At 41.1% G+C, this 20793-nt stretch overlaps 1 protein-coding gene across 2 annotated transcripts; it reads left to right on the forward strand.

Annotated features, from left to right (window-relative positions):
* The first annotated feature begins 1674 nt into the window (after positions 1-1674).
* Positions 1675-19439, forward strand: scarb2a (scavenger receptor class B, member 2a). 2 transcript variants are annotated; one of them, XM_018667326.2, is made up of 13 exons: positions 1675-2209; positions 6724-6881; positions 7076-7223; positions 7535-7729; positions 8624-8715; positions 9729-9848; positions 10298-10476; positions 11903-12021; positions 12537-12610; positions 12747-12798; positions 12898-13050; positions 14505-14552; positions 14893-19439. In XM_018667326.2, the coding sequence occupies exons 1-13, from the start codon at positions 2087-2089 to the stop codon at positions 15022-15024; spliced, it is 1593 nt and encodes a 530-aa protein (XP_018522842.1). In that variant the 5' UTR covers positions 1675-2086; the 3' UTR covers positions 15025-19439. The 2 variants fall into 2 exon arrangements, with proteins under 2 accessions (XP_018522842.1, XP_018522917.1); XM_018667401.2 differs by lacking the exon at positions 14505-14552.
* Positions 19440-20793: the final 1354 nt, after the last annotated feature.

Genomic DNA, 20793 nt, shown 5'->3' on the forward strand with positions numbered 1-20793 from the left:
TATACTGACTCAGTAGGCTGCCCAAACTTTTGCACATGCCACGAATACAGTTTAAATTTCTCATGAAATTAAAAAGCGATTAGCCAGAGTTTGTGCCTGTAATGTATAAGCATCTGTTTCTTAAGAAGATGATTAACAAGCAGTGTTTGAAAAACCCAGGACATTTAAAAGTAGCCTACTAACCCCTGTTCTGAAGGTTTCTCCTTCCTGCAGGTTTTCCATCCAGGTAGCCGATGGTCTGCCATCTTTTTTTATAATTCAGAAACAATCGGAATCATTTTTTATCATTTAGCAGACTGAATGGTTTTGAATCAGAGAGCTTAGGAGAGTCTTTGGGGATTCTGGAGATACCTACAGAACAACAGTACGTGTTTTTAACCTTCAAACATCTGCAGTTTATTCACTTTAAGAAAAACTGATGGTTACCTCTGTGACTCTTATGTATGATAATACATGATGGGTACAAACTGGGTCTAACAGTGCATTAACATTTGAAGAAAGGTCTGTTTTCTTTCAAGGTTGTATTTAATTCCAAAATTAACAAAAAATATGTGTGATTTGACCAGATGAGGCTAAACTTGTCATCTCTACAAAAGTAAGAGTTATGAGTTTTTGTGTATAGTCTGTTGACACTGTTGACAGCTAAAGAGAGATATTATCTCTTTATGGAGAGGATTTCAGACGCTTTTGTGCACACATGATTTATGTCTGTCAATATTTAGCGGTATTTTTGCTTTGTGTTGGCCGTAATGCAGACCATAAATCATCTACAGTTTTCTCTTTTTCCATTACACAGTTATGTGGGGTTACAGTGGTCTCCGCCGCAGCAGCTGTACATCCACTTTGTGTCGGTGTGCAGAACATCAGGCCGTCCGGTTCCCCCTTTATAGGAGCCCCGCCCCGAAATCAGTCGATCAAATTCAGCATCGCACTCACTTGCGTCGCACCAATCAGCGCGCAGAGGGGGTGGTCCAGAGCGGTGGTCCGGGAGGCTGTAGCCAACGAGAGCCTCTGCTGGTCGGACAAAGAGCTCACGTCACCGATCGTTGGTCGTTTGAATGGCTCATTATTCATATACACGCTGAGCTTATTTAAGGAGCCGGGATGAGGCGAGATAACGGAGTCTTTATAAAAGGTAACGGATCTTCGCTGTCTGCACAGTTTCCGTGAGAGATGGGAGCGGGCGAGGTGTTGAGATGTCACAGTTTAAAGTGAAAATGTTAAAACATTTCCCCCTCATCGTGTTGCATCCATACACTCTCCCGGTAAGCTCATTAAAAAGTCACCGGCCAGGTTGGCCATACTACCACCGGCACGTCCATGTGGATGAGCACGCTGCTGCTAATTCATTCAATAATCCTGGTCGTGTTGCACGTCGTATTGCAAACGCAAACATCCAGAAACTTAAAATATCATCACACCAGCGAAGCATCGGTGGATAAAGTTATTAAACGACGCCAGGAGGCCAAAAAAAATTTGCGTGAAAGCGCGTATAAAGATTAAATAACAAAGATAATTGTGTTTTTTCCCCCTTTCATCTCAGTTGTGTATTTATCTTATGTTTGTTAGTAACGGTGACATCAGCCATGTAAGGAAAGCACCATCACTGCCGTTTCTTTCTCTTTTACACACACCCACCGCCCATGCAGCCTCCCAAAACGACGCTTTTCGCCTGACCGAGTTCATTAATGCGTAGAGGAAGGGGAGGAGGTGGACACACACAGCTCTTCTTCTACGTCCCGATGCTGAGAGCTGCTGTTTCATTTCACCACCGCCTCAGCAACAACACAGCAGCTCAATCTCTTTGAGTGTTATCTCGGATTTTTTTTGTATTGGATGAAAAGTGCCAACATTTTATTTTATACTCGTTTTCTTCCCCCCCTCTCCAGCCTCTACCGGGAAGCCCACTACGGTGACAGAAGTTTAAAACCCCCAGCTGCTGCTCAGGAGACGCCGGACCCGACCACACATCTCCCCCTTCGCTATCTTTGTTAGGCCTAATTTTTTGGGGGAAGTTAACATAAACTTCAGTGAAGTTTTTTTTCCCCTTCTTGGACCGAGAGGACATCAACATCCACCCGGCATCATGACTCGGAGATCCTGTGCCATTTACGCCACCGGCATCGTGTGCGCTCACCTCCTGATAGTGGGGATAGCCCTGGTCGTGGCTCAAGTCTTCCAAACAATGATCCACAGCCGGTTAAAAAAGGTGAGTTGGACAGTTTTAACCACACAAAAGGCAATGATTTCACTGTTCTCTCGTTCTCTCCTTTCACACTTGTTCCATCTGTCCACACTTGAGAGATTTTACACGTTAAAAGCGTCTCATCTGCAGTGGCCAATCATGCGCATTCAGCATCCCACTGGTACTAACACGAGCAGGGTCACAAGATCATTCGATATAAGTGTGTGTTTATGTGTGTATTGTCTAATTTTTAGCTGTTCAGTGGTCATTTCTGTTTTGCTGCATTCTGCGGGATGAACCCAGAGCCTTTTCCCCCTTCATGAATCCGCATGATCCGAGGTTGAGCAGCGTGTAAGTCCCGGTACATGATTGGCTGCTCGTGTGAAGCTTTATGGGTTTTATTCCTACAAGCTTGCATTGAGACAGCTGATTAATCAACGTGTACATTTTAACATTACACAAAAGAGCCGGTACACGCCTCGCTGTAAGGCCAGAAATCCCCAGTAACCCCTCACAAAGGGGAAGAATGATTGTGTCACTCTCAGAGGTGAGTTGATCGTGACCTTACCCCATTTTATGACATTTTTGTGTCCTTTGACATACCTCTACGGATCCACAGGGTTCGCCTGATTTGACCAGTCATCACAAGATTCAATTGACTTCTTACAGAATTGAAGGGGCTGTGGAAAATGGGAGGGAAAGGCGTGATATGTTCCTTCTCCTGGCTGTTACTGTAGTATTTTCACAACCTGTCCAGTCCTGTGCGCATGACCCACTGACACATTTCTACAGATCCAGGCTTAATGTACTGACTTTTTGATGGTTGACCATCCCAGGAAGGGTTACTGGTAGTAATAGTAGAAATCTCAGCCAGCAGGGACATGGTGGGTATAGAGGGCAGGGGGGAGGTGTGCCGGTTTTGGATGGATGGGGGAAGGGAGCTTGGGTGAGGGAGTCCCTGACTTCCAGGCATAGGGTCTGGACTAAGTTTTACATGGTGTGGCAGCAGGAGGATGAGTGACGGTCTTCCATGTCCTCTGAAAATCAAACACCTAACTTGTACAGACCAGACAAATCTGCACTAATGCGACTGATGCATCCTTGCATCTCTTTAAGGGACTGATCTAAGAGGTATTACAGGGGTTGAATAATTGCTGTTTGTTAAATGCACAGATCCTCCAAATGCAGTCCAACCCTGCTCATCTTATTTAAAATTGCAGTACGCGTCTATTTTTATTCTTCACCGCTTCACTAGTCAGTCAGCAATTTCTCTGTTTTGAGAATCCCATTTTCTGTAAGTTAATCAACACAGCCTTTTAAAAATTATTTAACAATCATCTAGGCATGATGCAGTACAGCAGGGCTAAACATTTCAGACTTGGCTTGCATTTGTCTGTTGCGCAAAAACAGCCTCTTCATTCACTCTTTTCACCCTCACCTCCAGAATCAGCTCAACACGCAGTGCGAGGCAGTGTTCGAGTGTCATTCAGTTACATGTTATTCTTGGCTTTGCACGTCCATCAAAATAAGAGAAAACGTCAATACATTTGTTATTAATGAGGGCTGGTGGGCTCTTAGTGTTTGGGATGCACTGAATTATAATTTTTTCCCTTGTTACAGTAGAATGATGGAGTGCCAGCCTGACGGGGTGGGGGTGTTGGCAGCTGACACCCTATCCCACCCTGCAGACCCAGCGCTGCTGTCTGCCCTTTAAAATACTTCACATTCCTCTTACTGACATGAATCACTGTGCTGGATGCTCCGCGCAACTCGTAATCTGTACTTTAAAATCTCTCTGCTTCTTCAGCCCCTTCACAAAGTCGCTTCTCCTCCTTCCTAAGAAGAAGAATCTAGGAACGGCTCAACAGCAAAAAAAAAAAAAAAAAAAAAAAAAAAAAAAGCTCGACACACTTATTTGTCCAAGTTGGAGGCTCACAAACAGCTGCCTCACTGACACGGTTTCCCCCTCCTGGAGTTAAATTTAGGTCTGGGTCTCATTCTGAATCACGGCAGCATCCCAGGGGACCCAAATTAAGAGAGTTAGTCAAAGTTCATCAACAGGGGACATAATTCTGATGTGGCCGGCGATTACACAAAATGACAGCATAGCTAATCCTCTTTCGCCACAGTCCTTCCCATTGAATTAGGCGGGCCCGGACATGCTGAAATGACTCCAAAAATCTACCTAATCTGATGTTGAATGTGGCTCTATAATAATGATGTAGCCTAGTTGTTTGGGACAAGTCAAAGCTACCTCCAGGACACAGACTCTGTATGTCTGCAGAGCTGGGTGTGGAGGAAAACAAAGTTAAAGTCACGCAAGGAATTTGACAGACTTCTTGGCCTCAGGGACACGATTTTTGCCCTGGGAGCAACCTCATAGTGCCTTGTTGTTCCAGTCTTGGCCTATCCTGACTCCTGAAACTGAAAAGAAAAACACCCCCTCATGCCACTCCTCTCAGCCCTGTTTGGGAGTGGAGACTTTTCAAGGTAGTAGGATCGAGCAAGAAGCGTTCAAGAGACAAGGCTGTGCTGGTAAAACACAGCATGTTTTATCTCAAAATTCGTCTTTCACACTCCGATGCAAAGTCTTCAGCAGAGGAGGGGCTTACAGAGATGATGATTTCCCTTTTTTTCGTGTATTGTTTTTTTTATTTTTTCCTATTGCAGCTCAGAGCAGGATCTTGTCCCTCCACACCTGAGCGATGCCTAAAGCTGTTTGGCTAAGGCCCAGTTTACATTGTTTAGTTTACCTCAGCCTTTCCACCAGTGAATGACAAACACTGTATTTTGGTCACACTGACAAACCTCTCTACTTTGTCCCTCATTCTCTTTTTTTTTTTGCTTGTGACAGATCAAGGTTTTTTCACGAGAGATAAATGATTCTCATATAACTTTGAAGGCCTTTTGAAAGACCTTTGTTCAAGGTTGGCAAACACAGGGATTCATGCAGACTACAGTTACACGTTCGTTTCTCTAACACTGCAGGGGAAAGGCCAGACGAGGCAGAAGCCGGTTTCAAAAGTGACAGAGTTTGCATTTTGTTTTTAAAAGGGAACAAATTAAGTGAGTTCTGCTGGTTTGGCATAATGTTTTGTCCTATAGTGCAGTGACTGCACACAGTGGTCACATGCTGCTTTCAATTCAACTTTTAATTAAGAAGCAGAATCATCAACACTCAGGAGAATCTCATGCCTTAAATACTTTTAGTTCCTCTTTAAGTGTGTTTTGTGACGTCAGACTAAAACTGATTGTTCACTGCTTCAGCGTGGTTTCCTGGGTTAAATCTGAAATTGAGCACAGCGCAGGTAATTCTTGATTATCAGAAATTCAGCTTTTTCTGGTATGTGCCACTGTAAACTGGATATCTTTGGGTTTGGCTTATTGAAACAAAGACATCTGAAGATGTTAGTATGGGCCCTGGGAACTTATAATAAGCATTTTTTCCACTTTTTGGACATTAAATATTAACAGAAGTAGAAGTATTAAGAGTATAATGCATAATCATATACCCAAATGAGCCTTTTTTCTCGTCCTCAGTGTCTTTGAATCTTATGTTTCTCCTCCGTTTGTTTAACCATCTCTGACATCTAACAAGGGCTTTTGTAAGTAGAATAGGGGATATTTTGCAACAAAACCCGACAAACAATTGTGTAGAGCAAAATATGTTTGGTATGTCGGAAGTCGTAACTCAAACAGGAAGCACCAGCCACACCATAAGCTATATTTTCTCAACGTCTCAATTGCCTCTGAGAGATCACAGAAGGCCATTTCTCTTTTCCCCTGTTTAAAAATACCCTCACAAATGGAAACGGCTAGCTCATTTTCTATGTTAACAAACATCTTCAGCTTTTCTGTTTTCTTAGACAGTCAGATGGTGTAGTTTAAGGTTACTAATTAGTCATGTTCAGACATGTGTCAGCCAGTCTTATGTCACACACAGTTGCCACTGACTACTCTACACGATCACAGCCAAAACATCAGTGAAACCTCTCAGAGTGAAACCATCCCCTAATTGTTGTGGTCACTTTTGCTTGTACAGTCTGTGTATAAAAACTCACTGGACATTTTGTCCGTAGTTTGATGGCTAACGCTTCACAGATGCGATGTCTTATTATTGCAACACATTGCTGGATTGTGTGGGCTGACTAGTAGCCCACAGACAGATTCCTGTCTCGGCTTGCTGAGGTCAGAGACGCTGCAGTTTTTTGCTAAGACTTTCTGCCTGTCCTGATGGTTTTTTCAGCTATGAAGGACTTTTCTCTGCCTCCCTCTGGGTTTCAGGGTCTTGGCCCAGCACCAGCTCCTTGCAGAGAAGTGCCATGTGTGCTCTCAGATGGCACTCATTCAGAATAGTGAAGGGCTTCTGAAAGTGCCCAGATGTGAATAAAACATTGCTCCATTAAGGTGCAAGATTTGAGAATCCGAACACCATTACTTTCTTAGCTCAATAGTTTACTGTAATGCTGTGGGTGGTGTCGCTCTTTGTTTTTGTTTGTTTCTCAATCTGAATGTGCTTTTTACTCTTTTGCTGATAGGAAATTACTTTGACGGAGAAGAGCCAAGTGTTTGAATCATGGAAGAATCCACCTCCACCTGTTTACATGGAGTATTACTTTTTCAATGTGACCAATCCAGAGGTGTTCTTGAAAGGCGGGAAGGCAGCTGTTCAACAGATCGGACCCTATACTTACAGGTAGACTCAAACAGATGATGATGTAGCTGTAAGTTTGTGTAATATAGTGATGAAAAAGGAAACTGGTCATCAACCATGTTAGTAAAAGTCCCCATATTGCATGTGGGTCATCTTGAGATCATTTTGTTAATGCTTTGTAAAAATCAACACAGCAGACATCTGGACTAACTGACCGATGCCCTTTTCCACACCAGGGAATACAGGCCGAGGGAGAACGTAACTTTCCTGGAGAACGGCACCAAGGTTTATGCCCTGAACCCAAAAACTTTTGTCTTTGTTCCTGAGAAGTCCGCCGGTGACCCCACTGTTGATATCGTCCGAACTGTCAACATCCCATTTGTGGTAAGACATGGTGTCTGTGCAGGATAAATTGTGCTGTTATGAAATACAGCAGCCAACTAATCAGGTCCTTTAGATTTGAGTGCTTCTATTTTCTCACACTGTCATTCCTGTAACACAATCCAAGCCATTGTCCTCTTAGTTTTACATTTTTACTTCTTGACCACACGAACATCTGACACACCAGAGCCAAGACAAACAGTCCAAGTGGACTTGGATGCAGCGTTTATCATGAACTTTTCCAAGAACACTTTCTCACATTTTGTCTCCTATCTTTCCTGACTTTGTTTTTCTACTGTCATTGTCTTCCTCAGGCGGTGATGAACGAGCTGAACTCCTACTCCTTCTTCCTTAAAACTATTGTCTCTGTGTACATGAACAGCCTGGGCATCGAGCTGTTCATGAGCCGCACTGTCCATGAGGTTCTGTGGGGATTCAAAGACCCTGTCCTCACAAAGATCCACTCCATGAAGCCTGAAGTGGATGAATATTTTGGGCTGATGTGGAAGGTAAGCAGGGGAGGTTTTACTCACTTACTTTGGTGTCCCTGAATGTGATTTTTAGAGGCAGGTTTGATGAAAACCTCAAGAAACCTCTTGGGTATTGATTACCAAGGGTTACTAAAAAAACAGACAACAGGAAGTCTGTGGTAGTGTCAAGTAAGAAGTGAGACTGGCCACACGCTGATTGAAGATGTTTGTACTTCCTGTTTATAGAGCAACGTCTGCGTCTGTGATGCTGAGGGATGCATTTTGGGTAACTTTACCAGAACTAAAACAATCAGTCAATCAGCAGATTGACTGATTGTTTTAAAAAACAATTGTCAACTATTTTGATGAGTTATAAATTGTTCTAGTCATTGTTCAAGCAAATACACCAAAAAAGTCCACAGCTTCCAGCCTCTTAGATGTAAGAATTTGATGCCTCTCTTTGTCATATATCAATTGTGAACTGGATATCTTTGGAATTTGTATTGTTGGGTCAGAGAAAATAAGCAATTTGAGGATGTCACCTTGTGCTCTCAGAAACAATAATGAGTATTTTCCACTAATTTTTTTTTACATTCTATCAACAAAGGTTGTAAGTTGTAGCCCAAAACTAGACTTGGCCTCTAAAATACTACTGTGAGATCTCTGAGATCAAAACAGTTTCTGTGAAAATGTCCACCAACGTGTTTTTTTATGTTCTGTAATCAATTACTAATGCCCTGTTGTGTATGACTCTGATGATAATACGCTAAGGGGCATATTAATGACAGATACAAAGCCGTATTTCTTTCACAGTTCCCATGGTCCTTTGTCAGCAGGCATAAACACTGTTTCTGAGTCAGTGCCTCTCTGCTAGTATCCTCAACAGTTGTTGGTCACAGCAGCTTTGTCTGAACCCCGTGTTGTTTTCCACAGAAAAATGGCACTCATGAAGGAGAGTTTGTGTTCCACACCGGGGAGGAGAACTACTTGGATTATGGGAAGATCGACACGTGGAACGGCCTGAGGTAAAGACTCATATTGGGCAGTGTCGACTGTCTATGAAAAAGAATGATTTTTTTTTTTTCCCCCAAGACAGTAAACAGTGTCTTGTCAGCAACATAGCTACCATTTCCTTCCAGTCATGATATTCACGTTTACCTTGTTGCATAATCTACGTCTGAAAGTCCAGAGGAGAAAGCCTTTGCTCCCTGGCTTTAGGTAGAGCAAGGATTGCAAAATGAATGTTTGGATAACTGAAGCAACTTTGTACTTTGAATGTAAACCAGCATGTGTAGTTCTACGATCCTTTTCTAAAGTAAAAGTACCAATAAAACAGTGTAATAGTACTCCATTACAAGTAAAAATCCTGGAAATATAGAGGTGTTAGCAGCTAAATGCTCTTAAAAGAATCAAAAGTTAAAAGTCATTCTGGGGGAAAATAGCTCCATGACTGATAAAATATTCTATATTATAATATTATGTTGTTGATACTAATTCATCAACATGTAAGTAACATTTTACTCTTGTAGTTAGTTTGAGGTGGAGCACGTTTTATTTACTTTATATACACCCCAACCTAAGGCTTTGGCCCCTCCAGAGGGTCAAAAGATAAATCTGGGTATGAGATGATTAATGGAAAAAAAGTTCTGCCAAAAAAATCAGTGATTACGTGACAGAAAGTTTATCTGCAACTATTGTTAGGACAACCAAATACTCATGTTTGAGGTAAAAATGCCAAACATGTGCTTCTTTATCATCAGGATCTGAATCTTTTCTGTTGCTTACAGGATAGTAAACTGAATCACTTTGGGTGTTGGCCTGTTGGTCAGATAAAACAAACACTGATTAACCAACAAAACATTGCTTTTTTGTAAGAGGTCACAAGCGAGAAAAGTTGGGAAATGCTGCTTTCCCAACATTTTATAAGCACTGTGTTTTAAATGTAGTGTTTTCTTATAAACTCTTAGTCTGAAATGGAAGAATAAAGTAGGATTAAATGAAAATACTAAAGTTTTTTTTCCCTTTAAACAATCAACAGGAAGATGTCGTGGTGGTCTTCCAATCAGAGCAACATGATCAATGGTACAGATGGCGCCGTCTTCCACCCTCTGATAAACAGGAACGAGCTGCTCTACATCTTTGCCGCCGATCTCTGCAGGTATGTATGTGTGCTTATGTGGTTTATAGATTTGTTTACAGTCAAAGCATCCTGGCAGGGCGAGGCCCAGAACTTCCAGTGAGGTTTAAATCTGGAAATGGCGTATGAGTTGTACACAGTATGCTCACAAATCTACTGATAAAGACAGATGAGTTGTACTTACTCCAACTTCTGAGAAGGCTGGGTGGTGAGCTCAAAACACACGTTGGGAAGTAAAGAGTTTGACCTGGACACACCTGGGGAGGCTCTAAAGCACGATTGTACAGGAAGTAATCATCTTGCACATGACATTTATTGTATAGTCCTAACTGCCTACACGATTAAAGATAAAGATCATAACGGCGACTTCCTTCTTCTTGGTAGCTGTTGAGGTCTTTATTTAGACTTCTCAAGTATTTTAGTAGTTTATGATTCCCAGAGGCAGGCACTAAGCTGTTTTCTTTCCTCAGGTCTATTCATTTAGCCTATGTGAAAGACGTGGAGGTGAAAGGCATCCAGGCGTACCGCTTTGCACCCCCTAATGATGTCCTCATGAGTCCCAAAGACAACCCCACTAACGAGGGCTTCTGTGTGCCAGCTGGAGACTGTCTCGGCACCGGGGTGCTTAAAGTCAGCGTTTGTCGAGAAGGTAGGATAACCCCCCCCCGTTACCATGAGCCTGACCCAGTTATCCACCACCCACTCACCCCCCTTTGATGACTTCGAACCAGCCCCCACACCCCTTCTATCCCCCTCTTGTGCCCCTCCAAAAATGTCCTTTCAGTCAGCTACCACGTCCCTCTGCCCTGGAGTCTGATTCCCTCTGTTTGAGCATGCCAGATTTTTACTCAATACACGGTTCAATGATTAACTGTGCTGAATGTGTGTGGTGGCTATTGAAGTATTTTATGGTGGTCATTGAGTAGAGTGTGATTGCTCTGATAAGGCAATCTCTACTGGGCCTGACACATGAAGCCATTGTAGTATCACGGAAAGATCTGCTACTGTAACCCCAGCACTCTGCTGTTGAATAACTTATTATTGATTTTTGTGTGTGTGTGTGTGTGTAAATTTTGTTCCAACATATACAGTCTAAATGCCCATTCACAGGGGATTAACATTACAGTGGGAGGTGGGGGATAAAATGTTTCCTGTGATTTCATTCATCATATCCAGATGGGATTTTAAACTGTGAAATTACAGGATGTAGTCTGTGAAATACTTCTGCAGAAAAACAATGCAAAGCTCATCTTAAAGTACCATATATTAATAATGATGGTCCAGTCCAATATTTTTTAAGGAAAGAAGATATTTCTGTGGAAAAAAAAACTTCCATGTCCATGTCCATGTTAAAGGACTTAAAATTACAGGAGGACAGGGGCTGAAAAACAGCAGGTAATTTCAGCTGTAATTACACCAGGGAGTGGGTGAAAAACTACCCACAGACTGAGTCTCTTTGGTTTTTTGGGTGAAACAAGACATCTGAAGGCATCGCTTTTGACTCTTGGGAAACTTGGATGGACATTTTTACATATCATTTCATCAAGAAAGGACGTTTGGTCATCTGAAAATAACATGCTATGTTAAGTTGTTGAGATATATATATATATGTAAAAGACGTGGTGACTGAGACTAAGCACCCTGTATCCTTCATCCTGCTAAATGTTCACTTTTTTAATTTTTGAAATCAATTTAAAAGATAATATATGTTCAAATGCACAGCATTTAACTCCACTAAGAGTTTAATTAATATAAGCTTCAAACAGATGTGAGGTTTCTTAATCAAGGGAAAGCTAAGAACAGGATGTTTAGTGTCTCAGAAGAAACAGTCTTGCTTTTGCTTTGTCAGCTAATCACTGTTTAGGCCCAATACAACCTGAAACACACATTCTTTAGCTATCTGCAGCCCTATAGCGCATCAGTCACTGATGTTCCTGTTTTATCTGTTTGACACAAAATGCCAGTTTTTATCTTATCTCACGTTTCTTCTTTAATCTTTTTGCTGTTTAGTTGGAGTCCTCTCCGGAGACAAACCCTGACTGATTCATGTGTTTGTCTCACTCGTTTCTATAAAGGTGCTCCCATCGTGGTGTCCTTCCCCCACTTTTATCAAGCGGACCCCATGTACATCAATGCCATCGATGGGCTCAACCCCAACAAGGAAGAGCATGAGACGTACCTCGACCTGCAACCGGTACAGATAATATTTATTTATTTATTATTTATTTAATATTTGTCCCAGCAGCAGATTAGAGCCACGTGGGTAAATCTGTTTTCAACCTTCATCTGCTGATTTATGACGGGTTTTATCTAAATAAGTTGTTTTGATTGAGATTGGTTGTAATAGCTTTGCATGTTTTTGTTTTGAAAGGTTCCTCTAGGTTCAGTATGTTTAAAAAAAAACAAAAAAAACAAAAAGGCAACAAAGAGTCAATTATCCCGCTTTAACCAAACCCAGTTTAATATGGATTTTAATCATTTTAAACTTTATACAGGTAAATGTAGATTATCTGTTGCCAGGGATGAAGGGAAGTTGTTTTTTAAAGCTAACTGAATCTTCTCCAAGTCATCTAGCCACGTTTTAATGGTTGGGACAGTAGTTTCCTTCTAATGTGAGAAGTATAAGAAAAGAAGAAGAGAAGAGCTGTATGAGATTGACCTAAACCTTTCCACTTTGTCTGAAACTGATGTCTTTGTTTCTCTTTTTAGACCACAGGAGTTCCCATTCGTGCCTGCAAGCGAGCCCAGCTCAATATCATCCTGAAGAGAGTCCCAGGCTTCCCGTAAGTTGAACTTTGTCGAACTTTGACCCACTTTGCTGTTCACTGTTGCCACATTCTGTCCCCATTTTGGCCACATGTTGAGCCAGATGTCCTTCCTGAACCTCCCCTCTCTCTCTCTCTCTTTCTGCCCCTGCAGCAAAACCAAGCACATCAACGAGACCATTTTCCCCATCATGTTCGTCAATGAGGTGAGGAATCCCCCTCCTCCCACCCTTAGTACAAACTGACACAAACCAGTTCTGATAAGTTGAACCGTAAGTCAATACTGTCGTATCTCTTGAACCTAGACGGCAACTATTGACGATGACTCAGCATCCCAGATGAGGACACTGCTCCTAATTGTGACCCTTGTGTCAAACTTCCCCTTACTCATCGTGGGTATGGGCATCATCTTGCTGCTGGTGCTCGTTGTCCTGTTCTGCCGAAACCGCCAGAAGAAGGTAGGAACTGGCCTTGCTGCTGTGGTCTTATTAATCCTAAACTGTAGCATTATTATTAATCCCCACAGTTAAACTGGTGTCAAAAGTGTGTTACTACCCACTGACATTAGCTCACAGTGTAAATGGGAACCTAGAGTGCCGATAGATTAGTAGTAATATGTCACAGTAAACGCTAGAGTTTTAAAAAGTTTTGACTGGGTTTTTGCATGGTTAACATTTTCCTGCATTGTCCTCACAGAGCTGCTGCAGGTTTAACCCCTGGGCTTTGCACATGTTAACTAACACATTGCATGATTTCTTGTCTAGCAAAGTCAGCATGAGCAGTTTCCCACAATTCTGGATCAAATGGTGTTTATGTGTGTTTTTTTTTTTCTTGCTGAGTGTTTTCTAACAGACGATGCATCTTTGATGAATCTTTGTATTCAGAGACAAAGCATCTTAGCTCCGTTTTGGTCAGTGTAGCTATACGGTAAACTGTATAAGCACTGTTGAAGGTGCACTGAACTGGAATAGTCTTGGGTATGACGTACAGCACATGTTCACCTCTTATCTATAGCAGTGCAGGATTGCTGATACGAGCCCCGGCCTTGCTGTCCTCAAATTACTGTAGTTGAGGTTATTCACTGTCCAGAGAGAGGCCTGCAGCACACATGTCAAAGGAACAGTTTGATATTTTGGGAAATATTAGCTTAAGATAAAGATCAATGCCACTCTCATGCCTGCCTGTTTAAATAGGAAGCTATAAACAGGAGACAGTTAGCTTAGCATAGCATAATGAGTGAGCAAAATCTGCCTACCAGCACCAAAATTAGTTGTTTTAGGACAGATTTAAAAAAAAAAAAAAAAAAAGCTATACTGTGTTAATCAGTGAGCTATTAGGCATGCTGGTATTTGGATTTTGTTACCTTTAGGCAGACTTCATCTTCAGTGCACAGACATAAGAGTGGTATTAATCTTCTCATCTAATACAAAGCTGATTTCTATGAGTTTCCCCTCCACCAGTGTTGCCAGTGATGACAGGTGATTGTCCATGTCAGACACGTTCTCACTGACTGAAAATACTCCATTTGGTTTAAGCGAGGGGTGGTGCAGAAGCCAGGGTGGAAGCCTTATTAACTCTGTTACACAGACTTTGCACAACAGAGCTGACGGGGGTTAAACTGTTTAATGTCCAGTCCAGCTGATTCGGACATTTGCGTTCTCACGTACAGCTCAGCAGTAATGTCTAGATAACTTCACGGCTGCAGTGCATGTGTGTGGAAGCAGCTCTAGAAATTGAATAAGCACATTTCCCAAAAATGTCAAACTATTCTGTTCCATACAGAGATGCAGCTAAAGTTTAGCTTAGCATTGAGAGACTTTTACTGCTTAATTGCAATGAAGAAGTGTTGTATTAACCATGTTCTAATTTTAATTTTTTTGTAACCCTCCCCTTTTTTCCTTTTCTGTTTTAGAATGAAGTAAAACGTATTGATTTTACTGAAGCTTTTCATTCTTTTACTGTAAGTCTTAATTTTTGCCTTGTTTGCTATTCTCCTTTTTTAATTTGTTATCCATCATCTTTGATTATTCTCATTTTTAATTGTCTTGATGCAATATTATGTTCCTTTTTGAGTTCTTGCTTTACAGTGTAATTGGTTTCCTTATTTAAGTTAACATTTTCTGTGGTGGTCTTTTTGTCGTAATTGGTGCATATGTAGGTTGTTGTGGTTTACTGTGAACATTACAGTCAAAACATTCATTCCCATTTTAATGTCAGTGTTAAGCATAAAAGAATATTTGGAACGTCGTGCCAGTGCTGTGGTTTGTACTAACATGTCCCCTCGAACCCTTCCTGTGCAGACGGCGAAAGACGACACGGCTTACACTCAGGTCAGCGACAAACCGGACGAGCCGTCGGAAACGCCAGCCAACCAGCCAATGAGGAATGGCTCCTATATTGCCATGTCTCCAGTGGAGGCCCAGAAGTGTTGATTGAGGATCTCCTCCCCAAGTGTGGAGCTCAGGAAGGGGGCTGAGGGAGCAGCACAGGGGTGTTACATTACCACGGGTGGGGGTTAGCACACGCAGTGGGCTCGCATTCACTTATTATGGGGGTGGGTGGGGAGGATAGGGAAAGGGGGTGGGACACAAACCCCAGTAAATGTTTAGTCAACAAAGACATTGCTCCTCTCACTGAGCCCTCTTATGACTGTCTGTCCTCCTCTACTGTACCTGCTGAGCATGGCCCTCACTGCCTGCTGTACTGCAACACAACAAACTCCCACACCTTTATTCCTCATTTCCGTCCCGGTCTGCCCTTTAAAGACGACGGGACTCTGGGCGGGCTCGGCCAGGACAAGCCTTTTTTCCGTAATTCTTCTGAGGGAACACGGTAGCATAGGTGTCGCTGCTGCACACGGATGCATGATCTCCTGCGCGGACTCTGCAGACTAATAATGGCTCAAAAGAGTGTTTAGTATTCACCTGAACAACAGTGGGTGTTGTTACAGTCGTATTCTTGCTCTTTTCTTCTCCCATCAGTTTTGCGTGAGAAGAAAACTTCAAACCAACAGATTTAAAAAAAAAAAAAAAAAACTTCCCTGTGAACTGAATCCATAGGACAAAACTCTGAGCTCCTGGGCTCCGAGGATAAAATGGTTTTGCTAACAAAAGTGAACTTAGCATATCCTTTTTGTAAAAAAAGAAAAGAAGAAAAAACAGACTGAGCCAAACTATTTATAACATTTTGCCTTTTTTCATAAAATGAATTAGTGCTCACACATACTGCACTTCCAAGTATCAGTTAGTGAAAGTGTGCGTGCACCTGTATCTTACACTTCAGTGTCCTGTTTTGATGGACAATGGGCAACTATTTTTCTTGATGCAGGCACAGTGAAGTGTGACACCTGAAATACTCGTGATTTTGACCCCTCCCTCCCACTTGTCCTCATTTTTTTTTCCAGAACACTATTTCAAAAAAGAAAAAAAGAAAAAAAAAGAAAGAAACCTTCAGATACATTTCAGAGCCCTTGTTAGTTAAGGTGATAGTAGCTAGCTGTGAAGTTGTTAGGAATGCCAAGAGTAGCTTGATTGAAGTTGCACCTTTAGGCTTCATCTCACATTCAAAACAAAAAGGAAAAACAACACACACACACCCACAGAACTTACAAGGGAGACTTGAACCTGCTTTCTGCCTTACAGTGGTTCAGCGTGTTCTTTATGTTCATACATTGTTCAAATAAGCTGGAAGTCTCTTTTCGTCGTTATTGTACATATGTAAAGGGGAAATGTTGAGATACCTCTGACCAAATCCAGCAAGCAGTCCTCCTAGGTGTGCTGAAAGACACTAACTTTGCTCTGGTGTCGACCGCTCCTGCACGTCTACACTGTTACTTATTAGAGAAAGCACAATTTGGATTGCTAAAACCAGTCCTCACTCAAGACTACCAGGTTTTTTTTGGGTCCTATTATTATTATTATTATTATTATTATATATTTACAGCTGATCTGTCAAAGACACTGTCAAGTGCCGTGACTATTTAAAAAAAAAAAAAAAGTGGAATCATTGGGTGTTGAGGGAGCCCTGAGCACCACTCGCCGCTGTGCAGTTGTTCAGTTTGCCAAGGAGCTGTAGGCATTCAGGCAAACACAACACGCAGCACTTGAATCACTGTTTGTCTTACATTTCGTGTTTTCATTTCTCTATCCGCCACACTTGTCTCGTCTTACACGTCAAACCCCATCGGCGGTTGTCACTGGGAAGTGAATTTAAGGCCATAAAACTGTCAACGTGGAAAATTCCCTGCACTTTGCCTGGAAATTGTGCCCCGTGTATTTTCGTTGTTGTTTTGGTTTTTATTTGTTAATGTTTTTGGGTTTTTTTTCGTCCTGATCATTTCAATGCAGGTGGTCCATATGTTCAGTACATTTCAATGGTTTTTTCCTAGCTAGTATTGGTTATGTTGTTGTAAATGGACAACAGACATCCCTGCCTCTGTGTTACTTGCTTCTCAACACATGGAGTGTCTTCTTTTTGATATACTTTTGTATTTGTTATTGCTGCTAAAAAAATGCCATAACCTATGGACTTGTATTTGTATATGGGGTATTTACCATAATGTGCTCGCATTCGATTTCAGGTTGATTCACAGAAGCTTTTTTTTTTTCAAGTCATAAAACTTGAAGGCTTTCTGTGTTGCCAACCCTCTGACACCTGAGCACAAGATACAAAGCCCAAAGCTTGCTGCCATTTATTGGAATTAGCAGTTGAAGTTATCACTAACCAGTCATTCCTCTGTTAGCAGATGATCTGACCATATCACATGTATCATTGGGGGTTTATTATAGGTTTCATAAACACAAAAGGCGAGCTGCTTCATCACCATCTAACGCTGGTGTCAGAAGTCTGATTCTGGGTTTAGTAATACTGTGGTGGAGTCATTTAAAGCAGAAGTTCAGCACTTTGGGAAACATGCTTATGTGCTTTCTGGTGGATTTTTCATTTCAGTCATTTTTCATGATTTAAACTTGCTGCTTTTCTTGGTCTTGAATTACAGTACATTTAATATTTTTGAATTTTGGACTGTGGATCAGATAAAACAAGACGTTTAATGACGTCACTTGGTGTTGTCATGGGCATTTATCTCAGTTTTTTTTTTTTTTTTAATGTTTTATAGATCAATCGATTCATCTTGAAATATAACACTCATTAGTTGCAGCTCTAGAGAAAAATATAAATCATTGTTTTATGTGTGATTATGTGCTGGAGTATTTCCTGGTACTAGAAAGTGTCCATATCAAGAAATAATTTGGTGCATAACCATCCATAAAACTGGAGAGAGGGACCAGAGCCAGGCTAGCTGTTTCCCCCCATTTCTGGTCTTTATGCTAAGCCAAGCTAATCACCTCCTTGCCCCAGCTTCATATTTAACAGACAGATTTCTGACTCTCTACCAGAAGGCAAATGAGCGTGTTTCAGTTCACTAAAGGCCTTTTTATTTCACCAACACGCAAGAAACTTCTGCCTTGTGCAAACTCACAGTCCATCATCGTCCACCTTTTGAAAATCTTTACTTGAACCTGCAAACCTTAATCCTGAGAGTGGTGTGTGTGTGTGTGTGTGTGTGTGTCTGTCTGTCCCTTTTTACAGCGTCTGTTCATACACACACACACACCTGAGCCATCACTCCACCTGTCTGACTTCTACTACACTGACCTTTGAGTCCAATCCTTTAAGCCCATTGGCTCGTCGCTGCTTGACCAAAGATAACCCACATAGATCTGCCCCAGCGCCATGTTTACTCTCCTCTGTGATAACGGCTGTGCCACAAAACCACCGCCTACCTTTTTTTTTTTTTTTTTTTTTAATTGTGCCACCACTTATGTGAAGTATTTGCGACAGTGTTTTGTGTGCGTAAACACATTTATGTGCCTTTTTACATCAAGGCAAAAAAAAAAAAAAAGTTCACAGATGGTAGTTTGATGGGTATTGCTTTTTTCATTCAGTGCAAGAGCAAACAAAAGTAATCAATGCTCTTTGTGAGCAGAAAAAAATCTCAGTATTAATGTAAGACAAAGCAATACAGAGTTGTGTAAAATAAATTGTGGATGTTGTGTAAGGGGCCATACAATATTTATGTGTCTCTTTTTCCTGAATTTGTGATTTTTTTTTTGTTAGATTCATATGTGTAGGAGTATTTTCCTTTCTCTGTAGTGTGATTTAGTCATATTTTGTAATATTCAGCTTGAGGTCAAGCACATTTCATTTTAATTCTTCATCATTTCTTTTTTTTTCACTCTGAAAATCCAGAAAAAGTATAAAAGATGGACCAGTATGTTACACTGGGACCAGTCAGAGCCCTGTATTATATCTGTAAGAGTATTCATGAATGGTTTAAGATTCGGGTGTTTGTGTTGGATGAGTATGAGAACCTGTGTGAGTAAAATCTTGTGTTTGTGGAACCAGATGCACCATTTCTGTCAAACTGGAGAGATTTACTGGAAGGCTGATTATCTTGATGACTGAGTAAAGTCAGTAAAGCAGTGAGTAAAGCATTGATGCTGTGTAACCTATCTAGATGAATGAAGCCCTCCTTCAAGGATGAGCACTAGTGCCATACCATCTTTTGTTGTTATTTTTCCCCCTTAATTTGCTCTTTGGTGTAACAACCACATCTCCCCGTTTCGATGTTCTGAAGTCACTAACAGACATTTCCTTAAGATATACTAATTTGTTTTGCTGCTGAAAATGACAATCCCCCTTGTCATGTTAGGTGCAAAATGATTTCAAAGTAATATCCATTTTTAGTTTTGATAATTTACACTGCACAGATGTTTCTACAGTGCTTTTGTAAAAATTTCTAGTGTATTTGCAAAAAAATAAAAGTTGCCATCAAGTGCAAAGTTCACACAGCCGTCTGCTGTCTTTTGTAAAAGAGAGAAATCAATATGAATCTTGCTTGTGGCAGTGAAACCGCAAAACCAGAACAATCTGAGATGTGTATGCACAGGCATGAGCAGAGGTGGGAGAAGAACTAAGATCTTGTACTTAACGTAAAAGTACCAATACCTCAGTGTGGAAATACTGTTACAAGTAAAAGTTATGTATTTTAATTTTTCCTTCCAGAAGTATTAGCATTAATATATACTGAATATACCAAGTAGAAGTCATTATGCACATTGGTATATTTCAGAAAAATATATATCTTGGGTTATACTTATTGATATATTAATGTGTTAGTCATTTTAATGTTGAAGCTTGTAAACATGATCTAACTTCTTTATATAGTTCATCGGCTGGGTAGCTTGTGAATCTCCCCTCGGGATCCATAAAGTTTTATCTAAATCTATAATATTACATCAGAATGTACTGGATTATATTTGTATTATTAACCTAAATCTGCAAAAGTAACTAGTTACTAACTTTATCAAATGAATGCAGTGGAGTAAAAAGTGCAATATTTGCCTCTGAGTTGTAATGGCGTAGAAGGAAAGAATAGCAAAAAATGGAAGCACTTTAGTGCAAAAAACTCAAAACTGTACTGAAGTACAGAACTTGAGTAAATGTATTGAGTTACTTTCCACCACTGAGTGTAGGTTACGTCATATTTACTTAAATTGTAAGTACAGACTTAACAGTGAACATCAAAATGCTGCTTACACACATCACAAACATTTATACTCTTACATTTGCAGAAGTACGTTATGTGTATGTACTTTTACTTTTAGGGACACTGGATTAAATACAGATGACGTGGATTCAGGAGGAAATCCTTAATAACTACGACTAAGCATTCAGGAACAGGCCTCACTGCCATCAGCTCCTTTTTCCTGTGAATAACTGACCAAACAACAAAGACTAAAAGTCCAAGGACATTTTAGATTCTCTTTTTGCATAAACATCCACTTATGTCTGGAAGGAGATATGTTTTGCCAAAAAGCTGTGGCTCCTCTTGCTCTTTTCAGACCTTTTCACCTCTTCACTGTTTTGACTGTTGACAACAAGTTCAGGCAAGTTTTCAGGGAGCACAGGAGGTCTCATGTTTCTGTCATTCATCTCAACCCTGTAACAGAGATAAACCCACAAATCCACAAGGGCCTCACACGCGTACACAGCAGCAGCCTCTCTGTTCATCACTCTAAGTGATAGCCTCGGGGCGGTTACGTACAAAAACTCTTCTGGGAACTCCCATCATATGTTTTTGCCCTTGTGACTGTTGTTTCAGGGTCTGCGGGTGTCAACATGAACAGACTCTCTCCCTT

The sequence above is a fragment of the Lates calcarifer genome, linkage group LG13 (assembly GCF_001640805.2).
Source record: "Lates calcarifer isolate ASB-BC8 linkage group LG13, TLL_Latcal_v3, whole genome shotgun sequence".
Classification (NCBI taxonomy): Eukaryota; Metazoa; Chordata; class Actinopteri; family Centropomidae; genus Lates; species Lates calcarifer.